The following is a 19,123-nucleotide window of genomic DNA, read 5'->3' on the forward strand; positions in this document are numbered from 1 at the left end:
ACGGCCATAATACTGATTAAGTTGATTCAATAAGGGTTGAGAATTGTATGAATGGCATTGAATGGATTAATTGCATCTTGCAGTAAGTCACAATTTGATTGGAGTGCAACTACTGGTAGTTTGAAAGACAAACAATATGTCACCTCGGCAAAGTTGTACTACGGCTTTCAAGATTCCTACAGGTAGCATTATTTGACTAAAATCTAGCCCAGGTATCGGAGTTCACAACTGACAGTGAAAATAATATCATCCCCTTTTTAAAAAGAACAAATACATACATTTTCTGGATAGAAATGGCATATGCATTAACATCTACTGTTAAAGGTCAATTGCACAGCAATAATCTACATATTTGAATATTTTGGCTCCACAAGACTGGAAAAATAATAGGTTAAGCAATCCATCCATCCATTTTCCGATCCGCTTATCCTCACAAGGGTTGCAAGGGGTGCTATAGCCTATCGTAGTTGTCTTCGGGACACGCTGAACTGTTTGCCAGCCAATCGCAGGGCACACATAGACAAACAACAATTCACACTTAAAATCAATACCTAGGGTAAATTTAGGGTGTTCCATTAGCCTATGCATGTTTTTGGAATGCGGGAGGAAACCGGAGTACCCAGAGAAAACCCACGCAGGCCCGGGGAGAACATGCAAACTCCACACAGGGAGGCCGGAGCTGGAATTGAGCCTCTGCACTGTGAGGTCAACGCGCTAACCACTGGACCACCGGGCCGCCCTTATATTAACCAATCAATAAAAATATTAGTAGTTTACTTGAGAACATATGCTTTCCTGAAACTTTTTTTCAGACTCACATGTTTGCTGTATGTGTCACTCTCAGTCCACTTCACACAAAGCGAAATCGTACCGCAGGTTTGCAATATGACATTCCCAAACGAAAACTTAATGGGAACAAATGTGAAAGAGCAATTTGAGGGTAGATGTGCATGTGCCAGCGCTCTGGGTTATACAAGATTTGCATGCTAATCATCCTAATAATAATGTAATGCCCAAAGCAATGAGGGCCAATAGTAGGAAGCTTATCTCACCAGGAATATGGCACAAAAATAGGTTCACATTTGAAGGCGTGCTTATAATTTATGGACCTCACCTCATTTGGAAATACATCACTAGAACCTGCAAGTGTCCTTAAACAGTAGTTTGGGGGTGGCAAACTAGCTTGGGTTGATGCCAAATTTTTTTGCTTGAACATGACTGTTCATAAAGTACTCTACCCATAATAATTAAATTATGGGTAGAGTAAATATAAACTTTGTTTATTTTATTTAGGTATTTATTATTATTATTAATTATTATTATTATTATTATAGTGGCAGTAGTGCTACTATTCCTTTCAATTGTATTAAATCATGTTCTATAACGAAATAGTATAACAAAATAAATGGTAGTGTTTGTATTGTTTATGTATCTTCCATCCATACATTTTTCTCTACTGCGTAGTCTCATTATGGTCACGGGTGAGCACAAGCCCATCATAGCTGACTTTGAGCGAGACCATAATTGTCGAACAAACAACCATTCAAACTCACATTCCACCTAAGGACAATGCACAGTGTTGAGTGCATGTTTTGGGATTGTGCAAAGAGGCTGAAGAAGGTGACACAGATAAACATCCTTCCCAGTGCAGGTGCAGATCCTCTCCTCAAGTTACTAGTTTCTCATGTCTGTGGTGGCAAATGAAATATCACAAAAGGCGGACAAGAAGTAGCCTAAGCGTGCAACACAGAGCAAGAAAGAACAGAGGAAGTCAAAAAGTCAGAAAATGTGCTTTAGTGTACAGTACAATTTTCACAGTATGTATGTTGGAACTGTTTCAGCGGAGCTCAACCACCTACGAACAGCAAATTATTTGGTTGACTGAACACGGGATCTTCATTTGCTTCTTGGCTAGCAACTTCTACCAGACTAGGATCTTACACCGTGAACATCAAGTACTGTATACAGTAATCATTTGTTAACTGGCGAGTATGATCATTTTAAAACACATTTTTACAACAATGCAGAGGTTCCAGTATGCCCATGACCCTTTTGAGGATAATCATTTCGGATAATGGAAGGATTGATGGGAACGGGGTTTCTTAAAAAATAAAAATAAAAATAAAAATAAAATAATGCAATTAGCAATTTGTGTTCAGGAATTAGGTATCACTTCAAAAGAACTGCGTGAACGCAATGAGACTACTTATTTCAAATGGTTGAAGGACAGGACAGCATAAAACTGCGCAAGACGATGTATAAAGGTAGTGCATTGCTGGAAATGAGGTTATAAATGTATCGTATTATTCTGAAATTCTGAATAGAATAAAAGGTGTAATTCAGTGTGATGATTGCAATGAATTATTTTTAAATGCAGTACCTATTGTAGTTGGTTATTATTATTATTATTATTATTATTATTATTATTATTATTACTACTACAACTACTACTAATAGTAGTGGTCGTAGAGTTATGTCTCTGGCGAACCAACATTGCCGGACGATTGTAATTGAGTATTCAGGTCATCTGACTAAGTCACAACCAATCGGTGCACCATTACTCATGACGTCACCATGTTTACCCGGAAATGTGAGCTTCTATTCACGGCTGCTGGTGAAAATTTGAATTTATCGCAAATATGGTCCGTTTTGTCACAGTAATAGAATAACATACTTTGCCCGTAACGTGTCTTCTATCAGTATGTACAGCGGTCTTCTACCCAATGGTTTAACAGAAGACGACCTCAGTCCGGATGACAGGGAAGAGGAGCATCATGAGAAAGAAGTGGAAGTAAACGTGAAGATCCCTACGGTTACAGATGTTACGAATGACCTCCCAACAGGTTGCCTGCCTGGTGTTTCCCAGGAAATGTGGCAAGTATGTTGTATATAATATGATGTCTCACGTGAGCTACTGTTCATCTGTGCTTTGCTGTTTATTTGTGTCATAATGCAACTCTGGAAGATCTTTAAGAACAATTTCCTGTCGAAAACAAATCCCCTATTTTTTTCTAACCCGACTATTGGCCGCCATATGCATGACCGTCCCGTTACCTTTTGTTTGGTCTCCCTTAAGTGCTCTTATCCAGCGTTTCCGCTGTATGTCAGGCCTATACTGTACTGTATATTTGAATGGGATGTACGTCTGAAGCAGTTGTTATTCCACTTGATATATGTTTGCATAACTTTTGGGTACTTACTGTGCTGTCTGTTCAAAGAAATTTAATGAGCTGCGTCAGAAGAAAGACGAGACGAAGATGACGACAATCACGAGGAAAAAAAGAAGGAAAAGGCGACAATGCAAAAAAGGTGTTGACAGTTATCTTTTGTAAATATTACATTTCCTCATAGTGGCTATGTTTTTTTTAAATAACTGTTTTTATTTAATTGAACTGCAGGGATGACCAGGCATGCATTTAGAAAAAGGTGATGAATTAATCTAGAGATTTTTACTCAACACTGAAAAATAATGTTCTATAAAATTATACGATACTGTATATACTATATAAACCATATATTTTCTTCTGAACTATTAATCAAACAAAACAGTGAAGAGGAAATTCAGAAAATGGCAATAAGTAGTCAGAGAGCCAATAGGAACACAGTTTATTTTTTTATTATTGTCAAAAAAGGTTTGGCGTCTATTTCGAGAGAAGTGCTATGATGTTTCGAGTGTTCAAGTTCACCGTCCAGTAGAGTGAAGGCCACTATTTGAGGAAATGAAATCCTATACACGCAACTAAATATGGTTTACAGCTCCTCATTTACTTCAAACAAGTATAGAAATCTCCATCCTGTTAAGTAGAAACAACATTGCGGACACCTTGTGCTTGATTGTTGGTCTTCCAATATTGTTTATGCATCCAATTGAAATAACAGTAAAATAATTAGTGTTGGGAATTAGAAACAATGTGTTTATATGTTGGTGATAACGTGTACCTAGATGCAGAGGTCCCGATCCGATCACGTGATCGGAAATCGGGGTTGATCACATGAATTGCAGCTGATTTGATATCGTGTGAAAAAGATGTTTTTTTTTTTATTTTCTGAACATTTAAAGGTCACAAGGGTAAAGATTTAAAGAACCCGCTCAGCATTTCGGGTTGAAAAGCTGTCATGATAAAACGTTCTGAAATGGACCAACACATATTGAAATGTTCAATATGTGTATCATCAAATTTAGTAGTTAAAAAAAAGAGAGAGAATATGTAGCTTATTTTGAGAGTATTGCAAATAGCATTTGGCACTGATTTATAATTTAAATATATATAACAGCATATATAACACTTACACATTGATGTATGTACATTTGCTTATTAATTTGAGAAATATTGGATGCACGCTCTTTTTTTCTTAATGCATTGCCTAAAGCCTGATCGGGCGACATGCTGGTTTGTATATGGCTAACAATGTCTGTTTTGTCACCTGACAGATACAGAGGGCAAAGAGCCAACAGCGACAAGGTACAAATTGTCCTGATATCCTTTCATCCATAATTATGATGATATCCATCATGCACAACACAAAAATGAGAACTGAATATAATGTTGAAGGGCCATCAAATGCTGTCGTCCACATGACTGTGAAACTATCATTTCCTGTCAGCAGAGAGCGTCAGGAGGAGCTGGAGAAGCACTGGGATGGTCTTAAGCAATATTTTGGTGTAAATGATCGATTTCATCCTCCTGCATGTTCCAACCCCCCTCTAAAGGTAATAAAACCTTCCACCTTATCTGCGAGCGAGTTTTAGCGCCGTGTCTGTCCCTGCTGTTGGTAACGCTGTCACATCCTTTGTGTTTCCATGCCACCATGTTCTTTCATTGTTTTATATGATATGACATCTGGATTAGAAAAATCCTCCGAGAAACTCAACCTGACATTGAGTAGAATATTAAGGATTATGTTCAGCCATATTTAGTGATAAGATTAGAGGCACATTCCTTTCTTGTGTGGTTGAGATTAAAGTCAGATGTAGGGTTCTCCTCCACTGTGCAAATCCTCATAAAAACCCAAATTTTGCTTCGCAAGAGGAACAAGGGTTTGACTAAGTACTTATGGAAGCGATGAAAATAGCACATTTTCCTCCAGCATGTCTCACAAGTTGTGCATCTTTATATTCAGATGCATTGGAAACTGCACATGAAGTAAAATGGGTGTAAGATTAACGAGCATCATAACTGACCCAGAGCATAAAAACTGCTCCCATTTCAGTTTGAAATGATTGTCGTAATTATTTGTGGAATATTAATATCTCATTTAATTGACGCTGTACCGATTTAGTTTCATTTTGATGGGTGCAGCCATGAAAAGATTAAGAAGCTGCATGAATCCCAAATATTTTTTTACACTTTTATAATGAGGCATTCAACATCCCTCAAATGCATTTTCTCGAGATTGCATTACAATTTCCGTCCATCCTCGACATCGCTTTCTCCAAACTAGGGTCGATCCCAGTTGATTGTGGGCGAAAGGCGGTTTACGCCCTGCGCTGATGTCGACAAGAGTAAAAAAATATAGCAAGTTACAAAACGTCATGATGAGGTGTGGATGTTTTGAGGGAATCAACACTATTTTCCTCATGTGATATAGTTTGAGATGAGGTCCACAAAGGTTGATCAAAGGAGTCACAGTTGCAGTAACCTCCTACACTTGTATTTTTTTTTTTTTAATGTGATGATATTTTGAGGCAGAAGAAATCTGGCGGTCTGCTTCTACAGATAGGCTCATCACAGCAGAACTGCCTTGCAATCACAAAGCTCTGCTTCGTCCCGTAATGGAAATTTGTAATTAAAGTGACATTTATGTTTGGTAATCTCCTGTAGCATTTTTAAGATTTTCCCACTAATATCCAATCAAAAAGGTTTTCATTTGTTGGGGGGGAATCTACATATTTGTAGTAATAGCAATCATATTAAAAATACGGCCCTGGGGACTTTTGAAGTTACTCTTTGATTTTTTTTTCCCCCACTGTACCCTTATTTCTCTCCCAAAAAAGCCTGATTTTTTTTTCTCTCTTCATGCAGTCCGGCCTCGAAAAGAGCATAGAGAAGGCCATAGCTGAAGGGGACACTGCAAAGGCGGAGGAGATGAGCGACAGACTCGCCACTCGAGAGGTACATTGTGCTGATAAGAGATCTTTGGGGTGCTTGCGCTGTGACAAATCAGGCTAATGGATCCGTGGCCATTTCTGCCGCAAAGACATAGAGGAACATAAACACACCCAGACACCCACCATTCAGTCCTGCAGCCCTTTTCCATTGAGTTAATGGAAAGCCCTCCCCTTAGTTTTGAAGTGCTGCAGTTTTAAAGGACTTTTGGCTCTGCTTTTTAATGAAGGGTACATTGCTTTCAAGCCAACTCTTAAATAATTCCGCAGGTATGAGTTTCATACCTTTGAAGTGTACATGTTCCTAAATGCAGTGCCTGAAGTTTCTAACTTACCGCCTTGGTAGGCATCAAGAATCGAGTGGTTTGGAAAGTAATTTAGCATAAAGTGTAGCCCCCAAACATGTGATTGTATTTAAAAAGAAACACTGCAGCTGCGGTACTGGTCTTTCCCTTTCTTCCATTTTTGGTGAGTCTTAAATCAGAGTTCTTTTGTTTCTTGATGTATTTTGCTGACAGCATTCACTGCACTTTGCATTTTGCAATAGTTGCAAAAAGGTAACCGTGACAACGATGTTGTTTTTTTTTTCCCCTCAAAGGCACGCCGAATTTAGGAGTTTCATGGTTACCGTAATGATGTTACTTTTAGCCATTCGCTCGTAATTTGTAAAAAAAAAAATGTTTAAATAAATATGCTCCTTGACATCATCGTCATCATGATGTGGATGTGAAATGATGTGTCACCATCAGCACTGATATGGGATCACATTCTTTTTCTTCTATACATCAGTACCAAATCTGCAAACGAAATAATTGTGCTTAATATAAATGTAAATACAACAAATATCCACAAATATCCAACAGTAAGTGCGACTGTAAAGATATTCCTTTCAGTGTTTGATTCTTATGACAGTTGCTTTCTTTTATTTATTTATGTATTTACTTCTTCATTTTCATAAAATCAATCAATCCAATAATTACGGCAAGGTTTGATATCAATTCGATTTGATGAATAGGTTTGTATGAGCAGCAGTTCTATTTTAAAAACAAAATCAAACAAACGCTCTACTTAATTTTACATCAACAGATTTGGTACATTGTTCTTTTAAATTATTGTTATTTTTTTATCAAATGTATATACAGTAAGTATTTCATGTTCAAGGTTCATTCATTTTAATTTTCTATCAAAAGATGTTTTATTGATTTGACGTGTATATCATACGATTTTTGACATTTTCAGAGAATGTTTTTGAAGAAAAATGTCCTCTTCTCATATGACATCGAGTTCATGAAGTGAATTTGATAAATATCAAGGGTTAGGGGCAATATTGTATAGTCCATTATATTTTAACCTCAACTTTGAGCGGACTGGGCAAGTTTGAGCACTCTAAGAAAAGCAATTGTGACTGGCACCGGTGCTGTACTTTGAAAAAGCCTCTTAGAGTGTTGGTGGCTGGTGTTAGCCTGAGCCGAGGTTCTCGCCTTCCTGGCACCTGCTTTCCGTTTTGCCAGAATGATGATGGAACCTGACAGCAGTCTGGCACCCATCCTCCTCTCCTTGTTTAGCTGTGCTAATTTCATTTCCATCAGAGAACTTACTGTAAATGAGGTAAAGTCCTACAGCAGTCACTTTCGAACCGAAATGTGGAAAATACAGACCTCTACAAACAGGATGAACAGAGACACATGATTTCAAATAAGCTGGAATTTTCAAGGATTGATTATCGAGTATCTTGAATGCATGTTGTGCGGATATAGTTTTTGCTTAGAGCAGTCCGATTCACTTTTGACAGAGGCTTGGTGACAAATATATTGAGGATCAATTGTCCCCGATATGGCCAGAATCAATTTCAAGGTCCTAATTGAGTGGCTCATTTGCTATGCAATGGCTTAGATCTTTAATTTGTGGATGCTCATAACACCAAGACAAGATTGTGGCAGGCTTTTTTTTTTGTCCCAGAAACAGTATGAACAGGTTATCCTTGCAAAAAAATGCAAAAGCATTCTGACAGCTGTGAAGAACTAAAGAGGTCTGTTTCTCCCTGTAGGCATTGTTTTGTAAAGAAAATGCTTTGACATCTTGATGACATGATTTATTCAGAGAGAAATGGAAGGAGACAGGAAGTCAGCATTAACAATTTCTACTGTCTTGAGCTCACATCACATGTTTAACGGTTTGAGTTTACTTTTTACTTTCTTTTTTGTTGTTGTTTTGTTTGAACAACAATGTGGCAAAAGTATTTTAGAAACTCATTACAAAGGCTGAAATATATCACTTGGGAATATTACAGGTTGGGTTATTTTATTGTTATTGTAGTTCTTTTTAAGTAATATTAAAAACGTGTTGATTCGTGCACGATGACAAATGCTGTTTCTAAAAGATAAGTCAAGTCATAAATTTGCTTTACAAAAATATGCTCTATGCACCCCCCACTAGTCTAAACACAGTAATGGGACAAATATTCGTTTTAGCTATCTCCGGGGCGGCCATTTTGCCTTGTACTGCCACTTGCTGTCAACTGAAAATGTGGCTAAGGGCTCAGTTCATGACAGTCATGGCTCACCTGTTTTCTGGGTTTGGGGTTATGTTAGGTTCAGCACGGAGACCTTGCTTGGCTCTGTGATGTCCTTTTCAGTTGACAGCAAGTGATAATACAAGGCAGAATGGCAGCCCCCTGAAAAATAGAAAGTGGTGTGTTTTCTGCTTCATGAATTTTCCACCAATGCATTATTAATCAGAAAACCATTTAGGCTATTGGAGGTGCAAAGAACAGAAAAACATTTAGACTAGTGGAGGTACAAAGAACATATTGTAAAGAACATTTTTGACTTGACTCCCCCTCTAAGTAAAAGTAGTTGCATGTTGCTGGCGTTGGTAAATTTTCCATTTTCCCCTACAAATCTATAGTACTGGTCAGTCCACATATGAGGTTGTTATTTTTTAATTTAAATTACTAAAGTGATGCTTTTGGAGGTATGTCCGTCTGACACCAGCTTTCAAAGACAAAGTAAAGAAATAATATCTTAGTTAGCAAATGATCACAAGTTTCTACATGGCTTAGACAAAGCTACCTCATGTATTCCTTTAAATTGTGCAGGGTCAGGGTTCTTCTCTCATAAAGATGTCTGTAGGTTCTTCTCATCATGGCGATTGTACCTCTTCTTGGAAGCCATTGCACACACAAATGGGAAAATAAAATGATTGTCTCTGAACCAGTCCATAAAGCTCATTACCACATATTCGAAGGTCCAAGTCCTCCAATTAAGCATTTAGGTTTGCTGTCTTTTGATAAATCCACATGCTTTTGCATTTATAAGTTTTATGTGGGCTAATTCATTTTGTAATTAGCATAACATTGAGTGACTGACACATTGGGTAGCCCCAAGCAAGCTCTGTCAGGAGATGTGATAGCGTCCAGAAACCATAATTGACAGATTGATTTTGCAGCTATTTCAGCTAAATGAGGCAGTGCAGGAAGTTGATAACAAATTAGACCTGCATTGCTACATGGCCTCGAAGTCAAAAGTGAAGTTAGCCCTGCAGCCGGAGCGCTATGTACTATATGTCAGACATTTGTTACAACACGTAATGCACTGTTTATCTTAGGGATCATGTACAGTATACTAAACGGTATTTTTGCCAACAAAGCACCTAAAATTCAGAAAAAAATGGGTGTAAAAATGGATCATGATAATGAGTTCAATTAAGCATTATTAAATCGCTAAAAAAAATCATAACTCTCTGGTTATAGAAACGACTCAATATCGTCTTTTGGATGAATTAGGAAAAGCAAGAGCCCAAAGATTGAACCCTGGAGTACAAAACATTTACGAAGTCTCTGAGTGGTTTTGGATAATGACCACTTCAAATGTGTCTTAAAATGAAGAAAATATATGTTACACTTTGCAAGAATATTTACTATTTTCAGGGAGAAGTTGGTCTTGGTCCCCACATCACAAGTATCAAGTCAAACAAAAAAACCTTGCCTTTGAACTCAGCAACATTCTTTCACTAATTAACACTTTGATAATTGTTTTATTCATCCTTAATAATTACTCACCTTTCCCCCTTTTTAAATAACACTGCAGGTGAGGTCTTTTGAAATTGAGGATGTCCTTTATGTGGAGAAAGTGGTCTTATTTTATGACAAAAGACTGTCACACTATGTTAGTGTGTCGAGTTTCCCCATAGCATTCATCTCAACTATTAAGAGAGGCATTACCACTTCAAAACAAACTCGATTCAGTTTGCCACAATGGGTAGTGTCGGGTCCATTTCATGACTGCAGGAGCCAAGGAATATGAAAATGAAAAAATATACTACGTGGCCTAAGAATAAGAGACACTTTCTAGCAGATTATATTGCCGGCCAAATTACATTTTCATTGGGCAAGCCCTGCTTTTCTTTGTAAAAGTAACTCATTATTAGGGATGTACAGGACTGTAGGGATGCGATGACAACGAAAGCTCACTGTTTTGTTTTATCGTGGTATTGCTGTCACGGTACAATATTTTTTGCGATATTGTGGGAAAGCTCACGGTATTGCAGTAAGCCTGTCCCTCAGGTTTTGTCCTCAAATGTAGATTACCATGCGCTTCTGTCCCCGCCCAACATCCATCCATCCATTTTCCGATCCGCTTATCCTCACAAGGGTCGCAAGGGTGCTGGAGCCTATCCGAGCCGTCTTCGGGTAGTAGGTGGGATACACCCTAAACTGGTTGCCATACAATCACCGAGCATACATAGACGAACAACCGTCCGCGCTCATAGTCGCACCTAGGGACAATTTAGAGTGTGCCATTCACCTGCCATGCATGCTTTTGGAATGTGGGAGTACCCGGAGAAAACTCACGCAGGCACGGGGAGAACATGCAAACACCACACAGGAAGGCCAGAGCCCAAATCGAACCCTGCACCCCTGCTCCATCCTACATTTACATTCTTTTTCTGTGCTTACTGATATGCTTGAGTACAGATGGTTGTCTCCTCAAATGTCAGGTTCGAGGCAAGGCGGGCAAGTCAGTCGCAAATCTTGCGAACATAACGGACCCCACCGTTCTTTCTGCATGCAAAAAGCGTGCGCATCCTGATGACGTCATTTTTTTTAAATTTTTTTTTTTTTTTTTACAAACAAAGTGGGTCTCCAGACCTGATTTTATTACAAGGTTCTTGGAATAAATTCATGACACTGCCAAATACTTCTACCGTAATTAATTAACAATATGATAACATAATTATGGTGTTTTGCATTTGAAATGTGTAGGGGTGTTCACACGGCACACATTTGCATCAGTGCTGCATCGCTGTATTTTGTTGTGATATAACTTACACCGGCGTACATTTTGTGGAGCGTTCACGCGTATAAGACTTCTTACCAAAGAGAAGTGTCTTAACTCCGGTGCAGCCCCACTTGCGTTCACACGGCAGTTTCTACGGCCGTGCAATACGATAATAATAGTAATAATAGGAAAATAAAACATGCGGATGTGTAAAGTGTACTTCCTTTTCCCCGCCTTGTTTGTGATATATCGAAAAACCGTGGTTCACACTTCTCCAGACAACGCTGTGGTCTGTCAGACACTGTAAAAGGATGAGAGAGAGTAAGGAAAGATGACAGAAGTACAACAGAACACGAAAGCAACGCATTCTATACCCGTATGTAATCAACTCTTCTCACAAGTAGCAAGCCTACCCCTGTAGCATTCACACGTCCAATTTTATATCGGTGCTGCCCCCGCAAATTAGCATTTACTCCTGGAATTGTGGAAGTCACGTTCTATGGTTTGGCAGCTATGGTTAAATAATTTCTGATTATGGCTCAAATTTCAGTGGCAGTTTCTCAAAGAAAATGCACGCTCTCCTTGAAATCTACCCTTTGAAAGGCCAGCCTGACTAGCTGTGAAACAAAGGTTCTGTGGCATTTTGTCAGGGCAACAAACGTGGCAGTTTTGCTAAAACAAAGAGCCGAAATAAGCGTGTTTTGTGATATTAATATCTGTTTTTTTTCCTTTCCTCCTCCACACCTTCACTCTGCCCTCCCTGTGTTGTAATTGGAAAAAGAATGAGCAGAACATTAATGGAAGGTTGGCGTTATCAGATTTCGACTTTCTCCTCACCACCATCAGAGAATTAGGCTGACCGTCCCTGCTCAACCCCCCCTCGGGCCACCCTGCGCCGAGTTTCGTCAAACTCTCTTCTTTGTTCTGTTTCCCTTCATCATAAGCAATTTATCAGCGAATGAACTTTTATTGTATCTCCGGATGACTCACATTAAATTTTCACCCATTAATTTTGAAATGGATTTCCAAAATGGGTACAAAGCTTTTATCAAATGCCTGGGAATCTCATTTGGATTATTGTATTTCATTAATTACTTGAGACACAAAGCATACTTTTCAATGTAGATTTGTGTGCTGTTTAATTAATTAGCATGTTTTCTCTTTTAATTAAAGCAATTTTTAAATTGGAGCCCACAGCAAAACACATATATAATTTGTTTGTAATTATGCCTTAATTGGTGGTAGTGAAAGCTTAGCACCCGTGGTTTCTATTTTAAATTTTTTTTTTTGTTGTAATGATTGCCGTTTACTGCTAGTCACTCGTTAATTATACTGTTTTCTCTAATTAGCTTATAAAACTGTTGATGGCTTATTATTCTAAGTGTGAGTTCAAAGCTTGCTAATAAGCCCACCCCACTCAGAAGAGGCAAGATAATGGCTTGTGCACAAGCAAGTGAACTTTTTGTGTGTGTGTGTGTGAGGGAAGTGGGGGGTTCCCTAATGACGACATGTCATGTGTATCTCCAATCAGATTACTTGATGAGAAAATGGAGACATTGTTGTTCGGCTGTGTCCTCCCTGGAGTTTCTTTTTTGTTGTTTTTTTGCTGCAGTGAGCCATTAGTGCAGATCCTACAAAAGACATTGGCAAAGTTGGTAGAACTCGCTTTGATCTGTTCGACTGCACTTTTTTTAAAGAAGAAATATTTAACCGTGTAGATCTGCGCAATGTTGGTGACCCCTTGGTCGAAATGCTCATTTGATGACTCCGATAATTTACTCTCGCTTGTGTTGTCTATTGTAGGATTTGAAACTGGTTGCGTGTTTACGGCCGTTGAATTCAGTCCGTTGGCTCACATTCGGATGACGCGGGGTCTCTGTCTTTTCGAAGGCGACGTGGGTGGTGTCCGTTGATCTCGTGATCCTTTGACCTTCCCAATGTTGCCGCAACAAGGCATGCTTTCTTCCCCTTTTGTCTCGGTTTGAAGAAATTATGACAGAATAAATACCGCACGCACACTGCCTAATCTGATATTCATTCCTTTTTTATATCGGCCTTCTTGCCAAGGTTGACTAAGGGCACATTATTTAGGCATTTAGGTAGTGTGATAAGGGAATTAGGTTGGTCATTAATCGTTTACACGTCAAATGCAGCAGAGCAGCTCGGAGTGGTGATTTAGTGAGGCAAAGCCACATAGCCCCTGTTAATCCACCTCTCACACGATTTAATTGGAAGAGTCTTTCTGGATAGGAAATTTATGAATGGCTTTAAGGCAATTTCGTCCTTAAAGCCATCATTTATTTGATATTGTTCAAAGAAGCTTTAACACTTTATCCACATGGAGATGCGGTTTTCGTGTTTAATTGAGGTATTGTATTTTTGCAGCTCTTTGATTGGGACTGTTTTGAGCGCTATAACAATGATTTCAGTTCCGTAATATGCAGTGCAGCGGGCAGCTATGTTACTTATCTACGTTATTTCTTTATGTATGTATTTATTTATTTATTTATTGAATCGCAGTGGGGTCCCATGTTTGGGCCTCCATTTGAATCTCCATGACGATTCAAACTTGAATGAATCTGTACTATTGACTTAACCTTCATTGTGGCCTTAAGCTGCAGTGGCAGCATTGAGCACAATGATGTTTTTTTTTCTTTTTTCTGCTTTATTTGCATCCAAATCTACCAAAGGTCAGGGTATTAAATCTCAGAATAAACCTTTTTCTGAACAGGGCTGTGCACAGGACACACAAGAGAGAGAAACTACAGAACGGGAACATGAGGATGACAGGCAGTTCATCATAAAATATGCACGGCAGTGGGAAGAACCGCCTCTCAGGGCCACAAAAACATAGACTGCAGGAGGTTTCTTGTCTCGTGCCTTTGTCCCAGCTTTGTACTTCCATTCTTATTTGCACTCGCTTCTGATGTGAGAGGATTTGGCACTAAGATACATGGGGTGGGGGAGGAAAGAAAAAAAAATCCTGAAAAGTGGATCAAATAAAGTAAATGAAAAATAATGTCATATTACAGAAAACATGAGAGGCTAATTTGTACCGACTTTTTGCTAATTTTGTTCTCGCCACAGAAAGAGGAGCCGTCACCTGCTCAGCGCCACAGTGCTGACAGTGCCAGTGATCCATGAAATAAGCTGCCGCTGGCTTTGTTCAGATAAGAATGAACAAATCTGCACAATGTACTGCTCTCGGAATCTCATTTTCATACTTGCATGCAGGCTGAAGGAAATAAGCTGTTTGCAGGCTTGATTAATCAGACATTTGAGGTTTTTTTTTCTTTGATCTGTTCTGTCTCCTAGGTAACCTGTTTGACATTATTTAATGTTGAGCGTCGGCTAAGACAATCAAGAGACTAAAACAATTAAAGAGGCGTAATTGTGAACCTTTTTTTTAATTTTACATATTTTGTATGAAATATATGTTTAAATGAACAAAAATGGGAACGATTGCATGGAAGCGTGTTTTAATTTGGGTGTAACAGGAAACGATGACGCGTAATCTCTAAATCGGGGGAAAAAAAGCTGCCTCGACATGAACCCATTTAGAGTCATGCTGATTCATTTGATTGTTCCCCAACAATGAGGCCTCATAGTCACAGAGTTGATGTTGGGTTTGTCAATATCATAATTTAATAATCCTGTATGTGTGTGTGTGTGATCTCAACGCCCCATCGCAGCCGCTCAGAAGCATCGACACCAACCCAACAAAGAGCAGGGAAAAGCCCCAGTGTGCTATCATCTGCTTGCAAATCTACCGCAAATGCAGCCGTAGTTGGCCGTTGTAAGGCTCTTTAAGAGTCGAAAACATGATTTGGAGAATTTTAAAAGCTAGAAAACGCCCGAGGTCTGTCATCGTATGTACGCTTCAGGTTATACAGACACTTTCACAAATCTTGTAGTGGCTGTAAAGATGAATGCCTTGAGGGCCCAGCCACAGCCCGGCACTCGCAGCCAGCCGGAGCCCTTATCTTAAATCCGAGCAAAGTACCATTAATCTTTTTGAAAGACCTTTATGGCTTTTAATGTATCCCAAATTAGAACATTTTACACCCTTGGTTCCTGAAATATAGTGATAAAAAGCCTTTAGAGTTTAATTTTTTCTGCCTGCTCGCTCTGACCTGCTTAATCCCAGCATGCATTAGGAGATATTTTAGTTTCAGTCTTTCTAATAAAGTTTATCCCACTTAATTATAATTGAAACATTTCTTTCCCGACCAGGTCTTTTTTTTTCTTCCCCCCAACCCCCGAAGTGGTGCAGTGGCGGCAGATTTCTTCATTACCTCAAGACTTTCTTCCCCTTTGATTGCGCTGTGAATATTACAGAGAATTACCCCCAACGCTGGGTAAAATTGTTCCAAGTTGTTTATCAAAGTTTGCTCGCGCTCGAATAATAAACCTATCTCAGGAGTGACAGGAGAGGCAGGATTTTCTCTTTGTTTCCCGTGCTTCTGTGTGACTTGGGTTATTGGGATTATTCTGCTTCACAATACACTCGTGTCTTCCCTGGGATTTGAATGTTTGCCTCTTGCTGTCACGGTCCTTCTCGTCACTACTGTTTTCAGGGGCTGCCTCCGCTATTTCAAACAGAAAAGTCGCTACTTGGGATGATTGAGAAGTGCATTTGCCCCCCCCCCCCCCCCCCCTTTGTTTATTGTGAACTCTTTTTCACAACAAATAGATAATGTAAGCTATCGGTATGTTTTACTGACTTGTTAAAGAATCTTCTTCTGAGCACCTGTGACCTGTTGGTTGCGATAATGTCCTGTGCCCTCTTTGTTAATCAAAGTGTTGACAATAGGCTTCATGTGACCAGGATTTTTGAGTCGATCACCAATGAGCGAATTGCAAAAAAAAAAAAAAAGTGTTTTTTTTTTGTGCAATTTAAAAAAAGTGTTTTTTTTTTTAAATGAACAATCAGTGAACTGGTAATGACCAATCACGGCTTACCTGTTTCCTGGGTTTGGTCATGTGAAACCAAATGATTACTTTTTTCATTCATTCATTCATCTTCCGAGCCGCTTGATCCTCACAAGGGTCGCGGGGGGGGTGCTGGAGCCTATCCCAGCAGTCTTCGGGCAGTAGGCGGGGGACCTAGAGTACTACTTTTGAAATCAGTCAAGTCGATTAAAATAGTTTGTTCAATTATTGTTCAAGTGAGGGTCAACAGGGTAACAAGATTATTGCAAAATCTCAAGGTTATTTATTACACATGACATTTTGGTCCAGATCTTAGCAAGTTGACACACATGATTTGCTTTCGCGGGCCACATGAATTGACCTGGCGGGCCGGATCCGGACCCCGGGCCTTGAGTTTGACACGTGGTTTAGGCGAACGGGGCCGCATAAAGAAAATGTTTGACTTCCCCACTAAAGCGTGATGCTGCCATCACTATGCTTCACTTTAAGTATGGTGTTTTTGTGGGGTGAGCAGAGTTTAAACAAAAAGTTCAACCTTGGTTTAATGGGACCATAACGCATTTTAGCACCTTGGGAATTTGTCGTCTTTTTGTTTATTTATTTATTTATTTTTGGTGAGATATGGCCACCTTACAGCCTCCCTGAATAGTTTATTTTTTCATCTTACTCATCAATTTTGGACTGTCTACACCATGGGTGTCCTAAGTCATTTTCGTCGCGGGCCACATTTTAGGTAGCATTTTCCTTGGAGGGCCATTATGATTGAAATCATAGTCAAAAGTAATAGTTTATGGAACTATTGTTTAAGTGATTGTAATCGAGTGTTTGGCAACAAAAAAAACATGCTTACACCGTCTCTCTCATTTTTTACAAATGAGAATTTAAAATTTTGGTACATATTTTAGCAAGCTTCATGGAATCTGCCATGTTTGAATTGTTTTCGCGGGCCACATAAAATGATGTGGCGGGGCAGATCTGGCCCCCGGGCCTTGACTTTGACACTTGTGGTCTACACTATGTTCCATACACACACACACATGCACACATCCTATTTCATTGCAGTATTGATTTAAATGTGATTCATTGCTTAGCCCTCAAATGCTGTGTTGGATGCTGAGCCCCGCTATGGTGTGGAGGAGGCAGCAGAGACCGTGACAAAAAAGCACCCTGACGCATCAGTCAGACAGTTTTTATTTTATGCCTCAGACTGATTTCAATTTTCTATTGGACTTCTCCTCTCTCTCTAAATAGCTTGCTGTGAAAATCGCCAAAGCCACTGATTGCCGTGACTTTGTGCAGCGCAAACAGGAAGAGGACGCTTTGAGGGCAGCGAAGAAAAAGAAGAGGCAAATAGCTTGGGGGTACGACGTCTCTGTCCTCATGTTTGTGTCTGCCATCCCATCTTTCATGGTGTCAAGTACAGTTAAAATGGAGTTGCTGAAGTCCGGATACTTTGAATCATTCGTCATTATGAGATGAAAGCTGACAGTTTGAATGCATGTGTCGGGTTTACAGTAATGCAGTATTGTTTGTTTGTTTTTCAGGTTCGAGGCAAAAAAACGCTGGGAAACCAAAAGCAACATGGGTTACATGTGACCAAGAGAAGTCAAAATATTTTTTTATGTTAATTGAATAAAACAGTTTCTTATGGAAACTTATATGATTTAGTTTAAGACTGTGTGTTGGTTGAGGGTGGAATAGAAAATCCATCTAAAAGCGAGAGGAAAAAAATCCCATTCAAATTAATTCCCTAGGCGTCCATTGGAGTCTGCATTGTGTTAGTTTTCCATTACACTTTGGTGATTTGAGCGGTTCTGGCCTTCAAATTAAATCTGCTGTACATTACTGGATGATGCGTTTATTTATTGCTGTAAAGTGGGTTAATCATGAAGGCGCTCCTTTCTTCTCCCGGGGAAGAGAAAGGAAAGATTAGGCCCCTAATGCAATGTACAGGATAATGTGCGATAGGATTTGTGTGAAGAAAATGAAATTTGCTTGCTGTAAATAGTTGTTAGCTAACATAAACTGGAAGTTGAGAGAACGGCTGAGTGGGGGGGTGGGGGGTTCACAAGAGACATGAAACGGAGGCTTTGCTTTGCTGTTGGCCGTCTCCCATGCTGCGAGACATACCATTGTTTCTGTATCTGAACAACAGGCACGCGTGTCTTGAAGCATCCACTCGGCGCTCTTTGTGCGATGAGCGCTCTTCAGGGTGTTAACCAGTCAAAAATTGTGACTTTGATCTTTGTTTCTGCTTTTGCCTATAAAGCCGCTTCTAAATGATCATTCCCCATTCTTGCAACCGTTAATTCTAAACAGCTTCGGAAGGATGATCGCTTGTATTCAGAATGCTCATGTAGTTATTTTTCCAAATGTGGGAAATAATTGCTTGCTTTAAGGGAACAAGAAATAAAATTCATTCACTGACGTTATTGGTCTCCAACGTATTTTGGCCATTATGCTGGCCGAATCAGTATGCGAGGTTATGAACAAAACATCAGTCGTTTGGTGGCCATTGTGGTACGTCAGGTCTCATGAACAGAATTATGCAGAATCGATTGTCACATTCAAATGAACCCTGTGAATTTTGTATGTGGGCACGATGCTGTAAATTGCCTAGAATGTGTGCTAATTAAACTATTAATTATCTCGGTAATGAGACGTGAGTCCAAACTCATAAAATACAACATGGGATTTCTTCACTTTGATGACTGCAATGAAAAACATCTTGATTGAGAAGTAAAGAAGCTGAATTTTACAGCCTTCAAAAGTTCTGGATGACTTTGGATGTCACAACCGAGTAATT

General features: G+C 39.3%; 1 protein-coding gene across 2 annotated transcripts; it reads left to right on the forward strand.

Annotated features, from left to right (window-relative positions):
• Positions 1-2,560: 2,560 nt before the first annotated feature.
• Positions 2,561-17,975, forward strand: fam204a (family with sequence similarity 204 member A). 2 transcript variants are annotated; one of them, XM_052079956.1, is made up of 7 exons: positions 2,561-2,878; positions 3,219-3,309; positions 4,433-4,463; positions 4,606-4,711; positions 6,024-6,113; positions 17,569-17,678; positions 17,862-17,975. In XM_052079956.1, exons 1-7 carry the CDS (start codon positions 2,702-2,704, stop codon positions 17,911-17,913), a joined length of 657 nt encoding a protein of 218 aa, XP_051935916.1. In that variant the 5' UTR covers positions 2,561-2,701; the 3' UTR covers positions 17,914-17,975. The 2 variants fall into 2 exon arrangements, with proteins under 2 accessions (XP_051935916.1, XP_051935917.1); XM_052079957.1 differs by having other exon boundaries at positions 4,609-4,711.
• The last annotated feature ends 1,148 nt before the right edge of the window (positions 17,976-19,123 follow it).

Source organism: Hippocampus zosterae, chromosome 11 (genome assembly GCF_025434085.1).
Source record: "Hippocampus zosterae strain Florida chromosome 11, ASM2543408v3, whole genome shotgun sequence".
Classification (NCBI taxonomy): domain Eukaryota; kingdom Metazoa; phylum Chordata; class Actinopteri; order Syngnathiformes; family Syngnathidae; genus Hippocampus; species Hippocampus zosterae.

Bases quoted from the DNA above. Each gene is read 5' to 3' on its own strand.
- fam204a (XM_052079956.1), top strand. From the start codon at position 2,702: ATGTACAGCGGTCTTCTACCCAATGGTTTAACAGAAGACGACCTCAGT. The intron at 3,310-4,432 runs GTGTTGACAGTT...GTCACCTGACAG, and splicing joins AAGGCGACAATGCAAAAAAG to ATACAGAGGGCAAAGAGCCA. The intron at 6,114-17,568 runs GTACATTGTGCT...CTCTCTAAATAG, and splicing joins ACAGACTCGCCACTCGAGAG to CTTGCTGTGAAAATCGCCAA.